The 18,956-nt window shown below is 42.1% G+C and overlaps 1 protein-coding gene across 1 annotated transcript in view; it reads left to right on the top strand.

Annotated features, from left to right (window-relative positions):
- Positions 1 to 18,956, top strand: part of Gon4l (gon-4-like (C. elegans)) — an 85,515-nt gene that overhangs the window by 8,021 nt on the left and 58,538 nt on the right. The window contains exons 3-9 of the mRNA XM_013015036.1: positions 1,029 to 1,223; positions 6,870 to 7,063; positions 8,252 to 8,326; positions 8,492 to 8,542; positions 12,083 to 12,133; positions 13,706 to 13,801; positions 17,996 to 18,115. Of these exons, the coding sequence (XP_012870490.1) occupies positions 1,029 to 1,223; positions 6,870 to 7,063; positions 8,252 to 8,326; positions 8,492 to 8,542; positions 12,083 to 12,133; positions 13,706 to 13,801; positions 17,996 to 18,115 (782 nt within the window). The remainder of the gene's footprint in view (positions 1 to 1,028; positions 1,224 to 6,869; positions 7,064 to 8,251; positions 8,327 to 8,491; positions 8,543 to 12,082; positions 12,134 to 13,705; positions 13,802 to 17,995; positions 18,116 to 18,956) is intronic.

The following is an 18,956-nucleotide window of genomic DNA, read 5'->3' as shown; positions in this document are numbered from 1 at the left end:
AGGCCCTGGGTTCGATTCCTCAGCACCACATAAGCAAAAAGAAAAAAGCCAGAAGTGGCACTGTGGCTCAAGTTGTAGAACACTAGCCTTGAGCTGAAGAGCTGAGGAACAGCGCCCAGGCCCAGAGGTAAGGCCCCATGACCGGACCCCAAAAAACAAAAACAAAAGCCTCAGGATGGTGCAGAAAGTATACAGTAAAAAGTTTGTCACTTTTTATTGTCTCTTTGTTCTCCACATCTCCTGTCAGATCACTGTGTATGTTCCTTATATGTATTTTAGAGGTATTTTATGTGTAGAAGCCTCTGTACATTTCTTTTTTCTCTGACAACTTAGTTTCCAATGTTTACTTTTGATAGTGCATGAATGGTTCTTTTCCTTTTTAATGCTACCCTCTCCCCATTAAAGGAAGAATTATGAAGAATTCAGGTGAGAAAGTTGTCTAATGAACTTAGATGTATTTATAATGTTATGGTGATTCTTACTCTTTTGTTCTCTGAAATTATAGTTTACCCAGTTAAGTCTTTAAAAAAAATTATTAGACAGGACCTTGCTGCTTATTATTAGCTGCTATCTTGAACTTGAGATCCTTCTGCTGCAGTCCCCCAAGTGTGAGCACCTCTTCTGGCTGATGAGGACATTTTTTAGATATTGAATAAATGTATGTTAATGGTCATTTATAAAGGCCCTTTTGTCATCAGACTTCCCTTTCCCCCATGTGATTAAACTTTTCTCTCTCTCTTGGTACTGAGGATGAACTCAGGGCTTTAAGTGCTGTTTTCACTGTTGTAAATCCCTGATTTTTCTGTAGGAAACAAAACTCAAAGCATATTAGAATTAGAAGGATTTTTAGCAGTATTCTAGTTTAACTCCTTGACTTTACAGGTGAAGAATTTGGATCTGAACTTTGATTTTGACACTTTTCATTTATGAATTTGTCTAACTAAAAAGACTATAAGAAAATGCTGATTTCTGTAAAGAACTTGACTGAGAATGGGCAAAGTGTGGAGCAGTATTTGTGATTCTTCTAGGGAAACCTCAAATGCATTCTGGAGGGGAGGAGATACCTTTACTGCCGTCAGGCAGCCAGTCTGCAGACCCAGGAGCCCAGCCTAGGAAATCATCTCAGCCAGATGTTTGTGCTTCTCCTCAAGAAGAGCCACTCAGGAGTCTGGCTCACCAAGCTGAGGAAGAGAGAGAGGATGGTGGACTCTTTATTCCAATGGGTAGGCTTTTCTTTTTCTTTTCAATGAAAAATAACCAACCAATTCTTATAGTATAGTATGTAGAAAACTGCATATAGCCTTAGCTATCCTGAGTTTTCTAGCAGGATAATTTCATATATCCTGAGTTATTTATCCACCTGGATTGTCCTTTACCCTTATCACTTCCACCTGTGGTAACCACTCTCTTGGCTTGGCATAGCGTAGCATATATTTATTTGTTCATCTGCTTCATCTTTATGTAAATGGGATCAGATGTGTGGGCTTTTTTTGTGGCTTCCATTTTTCTGCTGAATATTGTGTTTGTGAAATTCATATTATTTTGTGCAACTGTGGCTTGTTTATTCTCATTGCTGTTTGAATATGCTATTGAATATTGCTTTGAATATTCTATTTTCATTGTTGTTTGCATTTTTTTTGTCGGTTGTGGAGCCTGAACTCTGGGCCTGGGTGCTGTCCCTCATCTCTTCAGCTCAAGGCTAGCACTCTACCACTTGAACCACAGCGCCATTTCCAGCTTTTTCAGCTTATGTGGTGCTGAGGATTTGAACCCAGGGCCTCATATATGCAAGGCAAGCACTTTACCACTGAGCCACCTTCCCAGCCTGAATTTTTTTTTTTTTTTATTCAACTCTTGGTGAGCATTTGGATAATTTCTAGTTGTAGGCTGCTCTGAAGGATACTGTTGTCAGCATTCTACTGTAGATCTTTTGGTGAACTGTGTACTTCTTTTTTTAAAAAAAAATTGTGCTTGAATTCCTGGCTGGATTATTCCTTTTTTGGTAAGGGACATTACTGGGGCTTGAATTCTGGGCCTGGGCACTGTCCCTTAGCTTTTTAGCTTTCATGCTCTAGGTTGGTGCTCTGCCATTTGATCCACAGCTCTACTTCTGACTTTTTTTTTTTTTTTTTGGGTCCGGTCATGGGGCCTGAACTCGGGGCCTGGGTGGTGTCCCTTAGCTCTTCAGCTCAAGGCTAGCGCTCTACCACTTGAGCCACAGCTCCACTTCTGGCTTTTTTCTTTTTGCTTATGTGGTGCTGCGGAATGGAACCCAGGGCCTCAGGCATGCAAGGCAAAGGCTCTACCACTGAGCCACCTTCCCAGCCCTACTTCTGACTTTTTGATAGGTAATTGGAGATAAGAGTCTTTTGGACTCTCCTGTCAGGGCTTGCTTTGAACTGCAATTCTCAGATCTCAATGTCCTGAATAATTAGGATTACAGATGTTAGCCACTGATAGCTAGCTTGAATTATTCTTTTTTTTTTTGTCAGTCATGGGGCCTGAACTCTGGGCCTGAGTGTTGTCCCTCAGCTCTTTAGCTCAAGGCTAGTTCTTTACCATTTTAGTTAGCGCCACTTTTGGCTTTTTCTGCTTATGTGATGCTGAGGAATCGAACCCGGGGCCTCATGCGTGCAAGGCAAGCACTCTACCACTGAGCCACCTTCTCAGTCCTTGAATTATTCTTTAAGTGTGGCAAGTATCTTTTCTCCTCTTCCTATCCCTTATCTGCTTTTTCTTTTTTAAATAAAGCAGCTGCTGATCAGTTCTTTCCAATTGGAAGTAGGGCTGTGGCTCAAGTGGGAGAGCACCAGCCTTGTGTGAAAAAGCCAATTGAGAATGTGAGAGCCTGAATTTAAACTCCAATTTTGGTTTTGGCACCAAAACCAAAAAATCATGTAATGAGTTTGAGAAATCATACATAGTTATGTTAGCAACTACCACAGCCAGATATGTAGTATATCTACATACTAAACATTCTTTAATTCCACTTTATTTTTCCCTTTTCTCAGCCAGTGGTAACTACTAATCTCATTTATATTTCTTTCTTTCTTTTCTTACTCATTTGTCACTTGTAGGGCTTGAACTCTGGGCCCAGGCGCTGTCCCTCAGCCCTTCAGTTCAAGGCTAGTGCTTTACTACTTTGAGCCAAGCACCACTTCCAATTTTCTGGTGATTACATTGGAGATAAGAGTCTCACAGACTTTGCTGCCCCAGCTGGCTTTGAACTTCAGTCCTGAGATCTCAGCCTCCTGAGTAGCTAGGATGACAGGCATGAGCCACTGATGCCTGGCTTTTCTTTTTTTAATTTTTATTAATTTTTTTTTTTAAATTAAAGCAGGGCGCCAGTGGCTCACGTCTGTCATCCTACCTACTTAGGAGACTGAGATCTGAGGATCGAGGTTCAAAGCCAGCTTGGGCAGGAAAGCCTGTGAGACTCTTATCTCCAATAAACCACCAGAAAACCAAGAGTGGCACTGTGGCTCAAGTGGTAGAGTACTTGACTTGAGCTGAAATGCTGAGAGGGACAGTGCGCAGGCCCAGAGTTCAAGCCCTACCACTGACCCAAAAAAAAAAAAAGTTTTAAAGGTTTTGACAGTATATTACTTTACCCAAGATCATAGTTTCTTTTTTCTGTTTTCTTCTAGAAGTTGTATAGTTTTGTGTATTTATTTTTGGTGCTGGAAATTGACTCCAAGGCTTCTTGCATGCCAAACATGCACCTTACCACTCAGTTTATACTGTCAGCCTTTAGTTTTACATGATCTGTGTAGTCCCTTGAGACAGTCTCACTGTGTTGTTCAGGCTAGTTTCAACCTTCAGGACTTTAAGTAATCTTCTGCCTGAGCCTCCTGAGGATTTTGGACTACAGCAGTTGTATGTATGTCATTACACCCAGCTATCTTTTGAGTTGTTTATTATTTTTTTTTTTGCGGGGGGGGGGTGGGGAGGGGAGGTCTGGTAGTAGGGCCTGAACTCTGGGCCTGGGCGCTGTCCCTCAGCTCTTCAGCTCAAGGCTAGCGCTCTGCCACTTGAGCCACAGCACCACTTCTGGCTTTTTTCTTTTTGCTTATGTGGTGCTGAGGAATCGAACCCAGGGCCTCAGGCATGCAAGGCAAGCGCTCTACCACTGAGCCACCTTCTCAGCCCCTATTATTATTTTTGTACTAATCCTAGAGCTTGAACTGAAGGCCTGGGAACTGTCTGTAAGCTTCTTTTTTTTCCCTCAAGGCTAGTGTTCTACCACTTGAACCACATTTCCACTTACAGCATTTTTTGGTACTTAATTGGAGTTGTGTCTCATGGACTTTCTGGGCCTGGGCGCTGTCCCTGAGCTCTTCAGCTCTAGGCGAGCGTTCCGTCATTTGAGCCATAGCGCCACTTCAGGTTTTCTAGTGGTTAGTTCGAGATAAGAGTCTCTTCGACTTTCTTGCCCAGGCTGGCTTTGAACGGTGATCCGAAGATCTCAGCTTCCTGAGTAGCTAGGATTACAGGGGTGAGCCACCGGAGCCCGGCTATTTTTGTTTTTTGACATGGTGTCTCACTGTGTTTTTTCCAGGTTGGTCTTGAACACTTACACTCAAAAGGTGTGAGACTATAGGTTTGTGCTACAACCCTTCTCCCCACCCAACATTTATTTCAGTTCTGGGGTTTGAATTCAGGGTTTCCTGTTTGCTAAACAGGTGCCATTTGAGCTACTCATCTAGCCATTTTTGCTTTAGTTATTTTTTTTCAGGTAGTATCTGTGCCATCCAGATTGCTGTCCTACTGTTCGCCTCCAAGCATAGCTATGGTAATAGCTTTACCCACTTTTTTTGTTTTGTTTTAGTAGAGGTGGTGTCTTGCTTGCTTTTTTTGTCTGGACTGTTTTCAAACTGGGACTCTCTGTATGTCTATCTCCCAAGTAGCTGGAATTGAGATGCCTCGCTTTTATTAGAGTTTGAAGCTAGCTCAGACAGCAAAGGTTGTGAAACTCTTTTTTTTTTTTTTTCTTCCAGGGCTGAGGACCAAATCCAGGGCTTTGCGCGCACTGGGTGGGCGCCCTTCCACTGGGCTAAACCCTCAGCCCCAGGGTGTGAGACTCTTATCTCCAGTTAAACACCAAAAAAGCTGGAAGTGGAGCTGTGGCTTAAGTGGAAGAGCTCTAGCCTTGGGCAGAAAAGCACAGAGACAGAGCCTAGGCCCTAAGTTCAAGACTTAAGACAAGCACACACATACAGAAAGACTTTGTACAGGAAGCTTGCATTTGTGTTTCTAGCTATAGAGTACATTAAAACCCAGGACCTGCCTAAAGCAATAATGCCTGAAAAATAAGTAGAGCAAAATAGACTTGGGCTGGAGCTCAAGTTAAAGGACTTACCCATGTCCAAAAAAGAAAGAAGTGCCGGGTGCTGGTGGCTCATTCTTGTAATCCTAGCTACTTAGGAGGCTGAGATCTGAGGATTATGATTCAAAGCCAGCCCAGACAGGAACATCTGTAGGACTCTTATCTCCAATTAACCACCAGAAAATTGGAAGTGGCTCTGTGGCTCAAGTGGTAGAGACTTGCCTTGAGCTCAAGAGCTCAAGAAGAGCGCCCAGGCCCAGAGTTCAAGCCCCATGACTGACACACACACACACACACACACATATATATATAATTAATATAATATATATAATTAATATAATATAATTAATTTTTTAAAAAATTAATTATTCTCAGTTGTGGGGCTTAAACTCTGGGCCTGGACACTGTCCCTCAGCTCTTCAGTTCATATGGAGTGCTCTATCACGTAAGCCACTTCTGGTCTTCTGGTGTTTAATTGGAGATAAGAGTCTCACGGACTTTCTTGCCCGGGCTGGCTTTGAACCATGATCCTCAGATCTCAGCCTCCTGAGTAGTGTGATTACAGGCGTGAGCCACCAGCACTGGTACTGGTGCTTGAACTCAGGGCCAGAGTTAGCTTATTTGCTCAAGGCTGGAGCTCTACCACTTAAGTCACAACTCCACTTCCAGCTTTATTTTGGGGAGGGGGTCCGGTCATGGGGCCTGAACTCTGGGCCTGGGCGCTGTCCCTCAACTCTTCGGCTCAAGGCGAGCGCTCTACCCCTTGAGCCACAGTACCACTTCCGGCTTTTTTCTTATGTGGTACTGAGGAATCGAACCCAGGGCCTCGAGCATGCAAGGCAAGTGCTCTACCACTGAGCTACCTTCCCAGCCCCCAGCTTTTTTTTTTTTTTTGCCAGTCCTGGGGTTTGAACTCTGGGCACTGTCCCTGGACTTCTTTTTGCCCAAGGCTAGCACTGTATCACTTGAGCCACAGCCCCACTTCTGGCCTTTTCTGTTTATGTGGTACTAAGGAATCAAACCCAGGGCTTTATTTATGAGAGGCAAACACTCTACCACTCAGCCACATTCCCAGCCCTACTTCCAGCTTTTTGGTGGTTAATTGGAGATAAGATTCCCATGGACTTTTCTACCCAGGCTGACTTTGAACTGAGATTCTCATATCTCAGCCTCCTGAGTAGCTAGGATTATAGGCATGAGCTACCAGCAGCACCTGGCCACTTGGGAGCTTTTCTTCATCTCTGGTTCAGTTTTCTCATCAGAATGGTGAAGAAAACAATAGTCTCTACCAAGCAGAGTGATTACTTATAAAAATAGGGGAATTAAGATCTATAAAGTATGTGAATGCATGGCTGACATAAAATAAAAATTCAGTGGATGGTAGTCATTACTGCTACAGTATCATTACCAACTCTGTTGTTATCACCCACCATCATTGTTTTTCAGTGCCAGACAGTTGGTAAGTTGATTTTCTTTTTGGCTAAGTTCCTAGTGTAGCTCTTAATGTAGATAGATTCTGGTGATGCTCTTGATTTATTTTCAGAAGAGCAAGACAGCAAAGAAAGTGAGAAAAGAAGAAGAATGAAAAAGGGTACCAAGAGGAAACGAGATGGAAGGAGTCAAGAACAAGGGACCATGGCATATGACCTGAAACTGGATGACATGCTTGACCGGACCTTAGAAGATGGTGCCAAGCAGCACAACCTGACAGCAGTCAATGTGCGAAACATCCTGCATGTGAGTAAGCCTGGGCAGCTTGTCAAGTTGGAACGGAATGGAATCTTCCATCAAAATGACGTACTTAGAAAATTCTTGACTCTATAGTATATCAATTATTAATTTTCAATATTGTAGGTTACCCATGAAAAACATTTTACTTCTCATAGAAGTTTTCCCTTTCTACTAGGAATAAATTTGAAATCAACACATTCTAAAGAAGAAAATTGTGTAAACTACCTGTACTTCTATGTGCTTATTTGATTATTTACTGTATTTAGCAGATTTGAAGATGATAATGTTCCTAGTGGATTTACACTTCTGGGATGATTTATCTGAAAAGCCCAGGGAATAGTTTATAGTACTTTGCACATATATAAACAAGTTCTTTTTTTACCTTTATTTTTTTGGTGCCTTTGGGGCTTAAACTCAGGACCTGGGGGCTGTCCTTGAGCTCTTTTACTCAAGGCTAATGCTCTACCTCTTTGAGCCACAGCTTCACTTCTGGTTTTTGAGTTGTTAATTGGAGAAAAGAGCTTCACAGGGGCTTTTCTGCCCAGGCTGGCTTTGAACCACAGTCCTCAGATCTCAGCTTCCTGAGTAGCTAGGATTACAAGCGTGAGCCACTGGTGCTAATCCATAATGTTCTTAATATATAACAATATAGCTACTTACAAAGCCTTTGCTGGTTGTTAGTCTTTCTCTTAAGTATATTATTTTTTTTTCTTATTTCTTTTCTGTGCTGGTACAAAAGCTTGAACTCAGCATCTTGAACTTTTGCTCAGCTTTTTTTGTGGCTCTATACTCCTTGAGCCATACCTCCATTTCTTGCTTTTGCTGATTTTTTTGGCCTCATTTTTTCTGCTTGGGCTGGCTTTCAACCTTGATCTTCAGATTTCAGCCTTCTGAGTAGCAAGGATTATAGGTGTGAGCCACTGGCACCAGGCTAGTTATATTTATTCCTGTTTCTAGGAACAGCTAATAAGATGAGTGCATTTTCTGCTACATTGTTCCATACTGTGTGGTCTCTCTAAAACTTGCTTTGCCTCCTTTGTGTTTAGTTATTTTTCTTTACTCCAATTTGAAGCTATTTGAGAGACTAGCTTTCATTTTTTATCTACATAGGTTTAACATTAGAGTTAATGTAGATATGAATATTGTCTAGATGAGAAATCTTTTGGCATAAAGTGAAATTTCATCTTTCTCCAGGAAGTAATCACAAATGAGCATGTGGTAGCGATGATGAAAGCAGCCATCAGTGAGACAGAAGACATGCCAATGTTTGTGAGTAATTGTCACTTTTTCAGTGTTGCGGAGTTCTGTAAACCAAGCACAAGAGGTCACTTGAGAATTGATGAACAGATTGGCAGCTGGGGAAAAGTTAGCATTTCAAATCTCAAGAATGACATTGTGATTTTTACTATTTTCTTTCTATTTTTTCCTCCTTAGGAGCCTAAAATGACACGCTCTAAACTGAAGGAAGTGGTAGAGAAAGGAGTGGTAAATATTCTGTGTTCTTCTTTGTTAAGCTTGGTAAATAGGATCAAGTATTCATAGAGAAACCATAGGAAAAGTTTTGGCCTGTGTTTGCCTCTCAAAGAATTATTTCTGCCAGGCACCAGTGGCTTATGCTTGTAATCCAAGCTACTAAGGTGCTGAGATCTGAGGATCACAGTTCAAAGCCAGCCCAGGCAGAAAAGTCTGTGAGAGTCTTCTTTCCAGTAAACATCAGAACCCGGAAGTAGCACTGTGGTTCAAGTGGTAGAGCTCTAGCCTTGAGCTGAAGAGCTGGACAGTGACCAGGCTCAGAGTTCAAGCCCTACGATTGACCAAAAAAGAAAAAAAATATTTCTGGGCTGAAAGTGTAGCTCACTGGTAGAATACATGCCTAACATACGTGAGATGTTGCTATTGATCCCTGTCTAGTACTACAGAGTGATGGTACGTACCTATAATTCTAGAATTCAGGAGGATTGAAGGTTTAAGGACACCCTGGGCTATATAACAAGATCCTGTCTCAAAAGAAAAAAATTTTTGTAAAGACAAAGGAGAAATAGTATATGAAATTGCTTTAGTTGATATGAACATGTTGCTTTTTGAATTTTCTAGATAAGATAACCATTTGTAAACAATGAACTATGGGGGCTTGGAAGGTGGCTTGCTTTGCATTCATGAGGCCCTGGGTTCGATTCCTCAGCACCATAGAAGCAGAAAAAGCAGGACGTGGCGCTGTGGCTCAAGTGGTCTAGCCTTGAGCTGAAGAGCTGAGGGACAGCGCCCAGGCTCAGAGTTCAGGCCCCATGACCAACAACAAAAAGAACAAACAAACAAAAAACCCAAATGAACTAGGACATTTTTTAATTCATGTTGTAACATGTGGAAGTGTTTACAGTTGTATTTTTCAAAGTGTTCCAGAGACTATTTGTATCAAAATCACCTTGGTATGGTGTGTTTATAGTGCTTATTAAAAGTGCATATGTTTGGGCCTACCAGAGACCTAGGAATCCAAACCCACAATCAGGACCTGGGAATATGCACTGTTGTAAATACCATAGTTTGTTCTTTTAATTACTGAAGCATATGAATGACTTGAAGGCTTTTTTGTTTGTTTTTTTTGGGTCCTGTCATGGGGCCTGAACTCTGGGCCTGGGCTCTGTCCCTCAGCTCTTCAGCTCAAGGCTAGTGCTCTACCACTTGAGCCACAGCGCCACTTCCGGCTTTTTTCTTTTTGCTTATGTGGTGCTGAGAATTTGAACCCAGGGCCTCTGGCATGCAAGGCATGCACTCTACCACTGAGCCACCTTCCCAGCCCCTTGAAGGCTTTTTGGTATATCTAGTACCATGCTGTATACACTTGTCCAATTTGTGCTTACTTTTTAGAAAATAGTAGTACTAGGGTTTGGACTCAGGACCTTGAACTTGCTAGGCAGCACTCTGCCACTTGAGCCATGCCCTGAGCTCTTTTTGCTTTTATTTTTTATTTATTTTTTTAAAATTTATTTATTTTTTATTGTGAGAATACCGTACAGAGGAGTTACAATTACATGGGCAAGATAACGGGTATATTTCTTATCAAGCATTGTTGCCTCCTCTTTGTTTCCTTTTTCCATCCCTTCCCATACTCCCCCTTATTTTTATTTTTTTTTAGAAAGATCTCATATTTATACCTAGTCCTGCCTGGACCCAAATCTTCCTGCTTACATTCTTTGTGTAGCTGGGATGACAGGCATGTGCTACCACAGCCATCTTTTGTTGTTTGAAATTAGATCTCACAAACTTTGTTTGAGGTGACACCTCAACCTGCAGTCCTTTCAATCCCACTCCTACCTAGCTAGGATAACTGATGTGAGCCATCATGTCCATGCAACGTGTGGTTGCACACACATATAATCCCAGCAGTCTAGAGGCTGAATTGGTTTGAGAGTTTGCAGCCAGCCTGGTCCAATAGCAAGTTCCTAGTCAACCTGAGTTATATAGCAGATTCCAGGTTAGCCTGGGCTATGTAATATGACTCTGTCTTGAAAAGAAAACCAAAACCTGATTCCAAAAGTTTATTTTACTTTTATTTTTTATTTTTGCAGTATTGAGGTTTGAACTCAGAACCTTACTCTTGCTTGACTGGTGTTCTACCACTTGAGCTATACCACCAACCTGGCTTTATGCTAGTTATTTTGGAGATTGAATCTCAGGGACTTTGCTGCCCTAGCCTGGCTTTGAATCATGGTCTAGATCTCAGCCTCTTGAGTAGCTAGAACTATAGGCATGAGCTACTGGCTCCATGCCCAAAAGGTTTCTGTGACATGTGTCACCTTAGGTTTTTATGGTCTTTTTTGTTGTTGTTGTTGGTTGTGGGGCCTGAACCCTGGGAACTCTGTCTCTCAGCTCTTCAGCTTAAGGCTAGCACTCTACCACTTGAGCCACAGTGCCACTTTGGGCTTTTTCTACTTATGTGGTGCTGAGGAATTGAATCCAGAGCCTCATGTATACAAGACAAGCACTCTACCACTGAGCCACCTTCCCAGCCCTTTTTGTTTTTGGTTAGTCATGGGGCTTGAACTCGGGCCTGGGTGCTATCCCTAAGCTCTTCAGTTCAAGTCCAGAACTTTACCACTTGAGCCACAGAGCCACTTCTGGTTTTCTGGTGGTTTACAGAAGATAAGCCTCCTGAGTAGCTAGAATTATAGGTGTGAGCCCCTGGCATTTGGCTGTGTAGCCTTTTTGGGGTGGGTGGGTGGGTTGGTGGGTATCAGAGCTTGAACTCTAAGCCTTATATTCTTGCTTGGTTTTTTCACTCCTGGGTGGAGTTTTTATCACTTGATCGTGACTCTCCTGTCTTTTTGCTGTTTATTTGGAGATAAGAATCTCTTGGATTTGTCTGTCCAACCGTGAATCTCAGATCTCAGCCTCCCCAGTCGCTAGGAGTTATAGATGTGAGCTACTGGTGCTTAGATGTGTAGTTTGTTTTTTTTTTGTCGGTCGTGGGGCTTGAACTCTGGGCCTGGGCGCTGTCCCTCAGCTCTTCAGCTCAAGGCGAGCGCTCTACCACTTGCGCTACAGCGCCACTTCCGGTTTTCTAGTGGTTTATTGGAGGTAGGAGTCTCACAGTCTTTCCTGCCCGGGCTGGCTTTGAACCGCGATCCTCAGATCTCAGCCTCCTGAGTAGCTAGGATTACAGGCGTGAGCCACCAGCGCCCGGCTTAGATGTGTAGTTTTAAATAATTTACAAATTGTTTTCTTATCCATTCCATAAACCAAAGTATAATATAAAAATAGGCAAAACATATTTTTTCACATATTTTAGATACAAGTGAATCTTACTAGGCTTAACGCCTAAATGCTAATGTGCTAGATGCCCTCCCCACTTTTTTTTTCTAATAAGTGTTGACAAATGTTTGATAGTATACCCTCAAGGATAATCAACACTTGTAGATCAGTTTTAGCTATTGGTAAATGGCTCTTTCTGGTGGGAAAGAGGAAGTAAAAATGAAACACTATCATTTTCTGTTTATTTATTTATTTATTTATTTATTTATTTTGTAGGTAATTCCAACCTGGAATATTTCACCAATTAAGAAGGCCAATGAAATTAAGGTAAACTTGGAAGAGATCATTATTCCTGATTTCCAGAAAGACTTTACCAGTTTTTTCTTTTGTTTATTGTTTTTATGCCGGTCTTGGGGCTTGAATTCAGGGTCTGGGCACTGAATCTGAGTTTTTTTTGCTCAAGACTCGTGCTCTACCACTTGAGCCACAGTGCCACTTCCAGTTTTCTGGTGGTTTATTGGAGATAAGAGTCTCATGGACTTTCCTGTCCGTACTGGGTTTGAACCACGATCCTTAGATCTCAGCCTCCTAACTAGCTAGGATTATAGACAAGAGCCACTGGTATGCCTGGCTACTTCAGACATTTTTAGTGATTAATTAGAGATAAGAGTCTCATGGACTTTCCTGTCTGGGCTGGCTTTGAACCATGATCCTCAGCTTCTCAGCCCCCTGAGTAGCTAGGATTGCAGGTGTGAGCCAGTGGCACCTGGCGAGACTTCATCAGTTTTAAAGTGTATGAACTTTCTATTTGTAACTTTTTAGATCTGTCTTCTTGTTTTCATTCCAGCTTTGATTTTTTTTCCATCCTATTCTTAGGTTTGCATGTCATAGAACCACTAACTCTAGCTTCCTGTTTGCTTTAACTTAGAATTTTTTTTTTTTTTTTGGGTCCAGTTGTGAGGCCTGAACTCTGGGCCTGGGTGCTGCCCCTCAGCTCTTCAGCTCAAGGCTAGCGTTTTACCACTTGAGCCACAGGGCCACTTCCGACTTTTTTCTTTTTGCTTATGTGGTGCTGAGGAATCGAACCCAGGGCCTCAGGCATGCAAGGCAAGTGCTCTACCACTGAGCCACCTTCCCAGCCCCTAGAATTTTTTTCTAATTTAATTTTCTTAGAATTTTTTTCCTAGCTTTCTTTCCCTTATTTTCCAGATACATACGTTTTGTGCTTTTTATTGTTCCCTTCTTTCCTTTTCTTTCTCCCTCTATCCCTTCCTCCTTTCCCTCCCTTCCTCCTTTCCCTCCCTTCCTTTTCTTCTCTCCTTCTATTCTGCTCATACTGGGGCTTTAACTTAGGGCCTTCCTACTTTCATGCAGTTTTCTTACTTATGGCTAGTGCTCTACCACTTGAGTTAAACTTTCAGTCCAACTTTTTGTTGGTTAATGGAGATGGAGTCTTGCTGGGCTGGCTTCAAACAGAGATCTTCCAGGTCTCAGCTTCCTAAGTAACTAGGATGACCCTCTTTCTTTCCTTCCTTCCTTCTTTCCTTCCTTCCTTCCTTTCTCTCTTTCTCTCTTTCTTTCTTTGTTGGTCATGGGGCTTGAACTCTGGGCTTGGGTGTTGTCCCTGTGCTCTTCAGCTCAAGACGAACATTTTACTGCTTGAGCCACAGTGCCACTTCTGGTTTTCTAGTGGTTTATTGGAGATAAGAGTCTCACAGACTTTCCTGCCTGGGCTGGCTTTGAACCGCGATCCTCAGATCTCAGCCTCCTGAGTAGCTAGGATTACAGGCATGAGCCACCGGCACCAGCTTCTTTCCCTCTTTCTATGCTATCATTGGAACCTTGTGCATGGTGAACATGCATTCTACATCTCATTTTTTTCTCATTGTATTAATGTAGCCTCCGCAGTTTGTGGACATCCACCTTGAAGAAGATGATTCCTCAGATGAAGAGTACCAGCCAGATGAAGAAGATGAAGATGAGACTGCTGAAGAGGTCAGTGGGTGTTCCTTAGTACAGAAGACTGGGTATACTTTGCTTCCTTAGTGTTATCTCCTATTCTGTAGATCTGATTGAGATGTAGCTCTGTTTTCTATTTTTTTGCTGAGCTATTTCTGTTTTTCATACTTAATTTTTAACTCTTTTTCATGAAATGTAGCATACACATAAACACAAAAATGGGTAAAAAATAAAACTCATAATTTAAATAATTGCTATGTGAGTCCTCTTGACTTCTTCCAAAGTCAAGAAATATAACATTGCCTGGACAACCTTAGTATGCTCTTCCCAGTCAGTGTCACCTCCTTCTCCCTGACAACAATCATTAGCCTGACTGAAAACTACTCTTTTCTTTATAGTTATATCACTTACATATGTATTTCTGTATAATATAGTATTTACTGTTGATGAAATCTAAATGCACCCATACATGCATATGTTCTTTTCTTTCTGCTTTTGTTGTTGTTTTTGTTTAACAATGTGCTTTTGAGATTCATGGATATCATTCCCTATATCCATAGTTTTGTTTTTGTTTGTTTTGTCAGTACTAGGGTTTGATTGAAGTCAGGTCCTTGGGCTTGCTAAGGCCAATGCTCTACTGCTGAACCATGCCTCTACCCCTTTATTGCACTGCTTATTTTTTATGTTTTATTTACTTTATTGTTATAAAGATGATATACAGAGGGATTACAATTACAAGAGTCAGATAGGTAAGTACATTTCCTTTCATAAAGTATCTTCTGTTCTCTCAGTCTCTCCCAGTGCAATGTTTGTTTATTATTTTTATTTTTGTTGGTCGTGGAGATTGAACTCTGGACCTGGACGCTGTCCCTGAGCTCTTCAGCTCAAGTGGAGCGCTCTACCACTTGAGCCACAGTGCCACTTCTGGTTTTCTGGTAGTTTATTGGAGATAAGAGTCTCACAGACTTTCCTGCCCAGGCTGGCTTTGAATTGTGATGCTCAGATCTCAGCCTCCTGAGTAGCTATGATTACAGGTGTGAGCCATTGACGCCTAGCAGCACTGTTTATTTTGGGGACAGAATCTTGATTCCTGCTCTGAGTCATGCCTAGACTGTGATGTTTAATTTTTTTTTTTTTTTTGGTCGTGAGGCTTGAACTCTGGGCCTAGGCGCTGTTCCTCAGCTTTTCAGCTCAAGGCTAGCACTCTACCACTTGACTCACAGCTCCACTTTCTGCTTATGTGGTGCTGAGGAACCGAACCCAGGGCCTCATGCATGCAAGGCAAGCACTTTACCACTGAGCCACCTTCCCAGCCCATGTTTAATTTTTTATTTCCTGCTGTAGCTGGGCTGACAGCAGCTGCTAACACACCCAACTTCCTTTGAGATGAAATTTTGCAGACCTTTCTGCTTGAGCTGACCTAGAACTTTGATCCTCCTGATCTCAGCCTCTTATGTATTTGAGGATGCCAGGTATATATTACTGGACTCAGCTATTAATGGAGATGGACCTCAGGCTGGCCTTGAACTACAGTCCTCCTAATCTCTTCTTTCTTTTTTTTTTTTATCTAGTTTTTAATTTTTTAAATTAATTTACTTTATTGTTGTAGATGTGCTATACAGAGGGGTTACATTTACATACATCAGGCAATAAGTGCATTTCCTATCGTACAGTCATCTGTTCCCTCGTTTTCTCTCATTCCCTCCCTTCTACCTCCACCCATGAGTTGTATAGTTCACTTCCATCAATATCCAGTGTGCTCCACTGCTCTACTTTTTCACCCTTTTTCTTTGGATTCTCTGCTAATCCCATCTTTTCAACAAGCTAGAATTGTAGGTGTAAGCCACCGGAACTCAGCTGTTAGTTCATTTTTACCACTGTATTAATATTTTCTTTTTTTAAAAAAATATATCATTTTATTTTATTTTTTGTCGGTTGTGGGGCTTGAACTCTGGACCTGGGCGCTTTCCCTGCACTCTTCAGCTCAAGGTGAGCACTCTACCACTTGAGCCCAGCACCACTTCCGGTTTTCTAGTGGTTTATTGGAGATAAGAGTCTCACAGTTTCCTGCCCAGGCTGGCTTTGAACTATGATCCTCAGATCTTAGCCTCCTGAGTAGCTAGGATTACAGGCAAGAGCCACTGGCACCTGGCTTAAATATAATTTTTATTGCGCTGGTGGCTCATGCCTGTAATCCTAGCTACTCAGGAGGCTGAGATCTGAGGATCGAGGTTCAAAGCCAGCCCAAGTAGGAAAGTTTGTGAGACTCTTATTTTCAATAAACTACCAGAAAACCTGATGTGGCAATGTGGCTCAAGTGGTAGAGTGCTTGTCTTGAGTGAAGAGCTGAGGGACAGTGCCCAGGCCCAGAGTTCAAGCCCCACAACCAACCAAAAAAAAAAAAGTATTGTACAGGGGCTACTGTTTCATACATCAGATGATGAGTACATTCCTTTACTTTCCCCCAGTATCTCCTGTCCCTGCCCACAAGTTGTATAGTTCATTTTCCACATAGTGTATAGTGTGTACCATGACTGTGTTTGTTCACTCTCCTTTTTTTGCCGTGTTGTATATTAATATTTTATTTGATGTCTTTCCCTTCTTTTCTCTTTCTCCCTTCCCTTCTTCCCTTCTTCCCTTCCTCTCCCTCGCCCTCCCTCCTTCCTTCTCTTTGTTTTCCTCCCTCTCTCCCTTCTTTCCTCCCTCCATTCCTTCCCTCCCTCCCTCCCTCCCTCCCTCCTTCCTTCCTTCCTTCCCTCCCTTCCTTCCTTCCTTCCTTCCTTCTTCCCCTCCTTCCTTCCTTCCTTCTTCCTCCTCCTCCTTCCTTCCTTCCTTCCTTTCTCTCTCTTTCCTTTTTTTTCCCTCTTCCTTCTACTAGGGTTGGAACTTAGGGCCTAATACTTGCTCAGCTTCTTGCTCTGCACTCTACCAGTTAAACCCATACCTCAAACCTGGCTTTTTGCTAGCGATGGACTAATATGGATTTTTCTTTATTTATTTTTTTGTTGGTCATGGGGAATGAACCCTGGGTCTGGGCACTGACCCTGAGCTCTTCAGCCCAAGGCTAGTGATCTACCACTTGAGCCACAGCACCACTTCTGGTTTTCTGGTGGTGAATTGGAGATAAGTGTGTTACTGACTTTCCTGCCTGGGCTGGCTTTCAACTGCAGTCCTCAGATCTCAGCCTCCTGAATTATGAACTTTACTGCAGTGGCTGTCTTCTTATTTTTATTTTTTGGTCGGTCATGGGGCTTGAACTCTGGGCCTGGGTGCCGTCCCTCAGCTCTTCAGTTCAAGGCTAGCGCTCTACCTCTTGAGCCACAGCGCCACTTCCAGTTTCCTGAATGGTTTATTGGAGATAAAAGTTTCTTGGAGTTTCTTGCCCGGGCTGACTTTGAGCCATTGTTCTCAGATCTCAGCCTCATGAGTAGCTAAGATTACAGGCATGAACCACCAGCGCCTGGCTAGCTATTTTATTTCATTTATTTATTTTTGCAGTGGCTATCTTTGAACTACAGTTCTCTCTGACTCTCAGCTTCCTGAGTAGCTAAGATTACAAGCACAATCTACTGGTGCCTGGCTTCTGATCTATTTATTTGTTTATTTTTTCTCTGTAATGTATTTCTGACTTTTTCCTCTTCTTTACTATTTTGTCAGTCATGGGGCTTGAACTCTAGGTCTGGGTGGTCCCTCAGCTCTTCACTTCAAGGCTAGCATTCTACCACATGAGCCACAGCACCACTTCCGGTTTTCTGGTGGTTAATTGGAGATAAGAGTCTCACTGACTTTCCTTCCTGGGCTAGTTTTGAACCATGATCCTCAGATCTCAGCCTCCTAAGAAGCTAGGATTACAGGCGTCAGCCACCAGTGCCTGGCAGTATTTGTTTTTTAAATTAGCATTAATTAGTTGTACAAGGATGGCTTATTATGACATTTTCACTATGTATACAATGCATCCTATCAGCCTCCACTGACTTATGTTCTTTGACTTGGTTGTGAAAGCATTTTAGCCCAACGCCTTATGTTAAACAGGTAAGGACAATAAGGATAGTGATATGATCTTTACCAACATCCCCCTTTTAGTGTATCAAACCACTTAAATTTTGGTTTATCGTTTCTGAAAACACTACTCGAGTACTAGATGTCTTTTGACTTACTTTCTTGACATAATACATATTGTGGATTAAAGTATGGAGTTATATATAAAAGTGGTCTGGATTTATTTTCTAGAGCTTATTGGAAAGTGATGTTGAAAGCACCGCTTCATCTCCTCGTGGTGCAAAAAAATCTAAATTGAAACAGTCTTCTGAGATGACTGAAACAGATGAGGAGAGTGGCCTGTCATCAGAGGTAACTAGCATCGTGCAGTTGATATAACTGAATAAGCAGATTGTTTGACCATATCACTAGATGATTTATTATTTGTGATGGTTCTGGCTGTCTTCTTCCAAAGTCCCTTTATTGAATGAACAGTTCAGAAAAGATTGGAACCTAGTGATAAGAGCTTTTCCAAGTTCTCAGGACCAAAAATGGACAAGTAGCAGAATTTCTATTATTCTATTCTTTTGTCTCATACCTATGTTTTCTATGATGATGATGATGATCATCATCATCATTATTATTTTGTTGTTGGTGGTGGTGGTCGTGAGGCTTGAACTCTGGGCCTGGGTGCTGTCCCTGAGCTCTTTAGCTCAAGGTTAGCACTCTACCACTTGAGCCACAGCGCCACTTCCGGCTTTTTCTCTTTATGTGGTGCTGAGGAATCAAACCAGGGCCTCATGCATGGGAGGCAAACACTCTACCACTGAGCCACCTTCCCATCCCTTCTAATATTATTATTTTTTAATGTTTTTTTTTATTGTGAAAATACCATACAGAGGGATTATAATTACATCAGCAAGGTAATAAGTACATTTCTTATCAAGCATTGTTGCCTCCTCCTTTGTTTTTCCCCTCCTCTCCTTGCCCTCCCATCTCCATCTAATATTATTTTTAAAGCATTTTTAAAAAATAGATTTTCTCCTCTTTTGGTATCCTAAGAAGCACTGTGTTGGCTTCACTAAGAAAGGGGTAAGGGCTGGGAAGTTGGCCTAGTGGTAGAGTGCTTGCCTTGCATGCATGAGGCCCTGGGTTCGATTCCTCAGCACCACATAAGCAGAAAAAAAAGCCGGAAGTGGCGCTGTGGCTCAAG

This window comes from Dipodomys ordii, unplaced genomic scaffold, assembly GCF_000151885.1.
Source record: "Dipodomys ordii isolate 6190 unplaced genomic scaffold, Dord_2.0 Scaffold26, whole genome shotgun sequence".
NCBI lineage: Eukaryota > Metazoa > Chordata > Mammalia > Rodentia > Heteromyidae > Dipodomys > Dipodomys ordii.
Note: the sequence above shows the minus strand (reverse complement) of the source record. Positions and strands in the feature narration are given on the sequence as shown.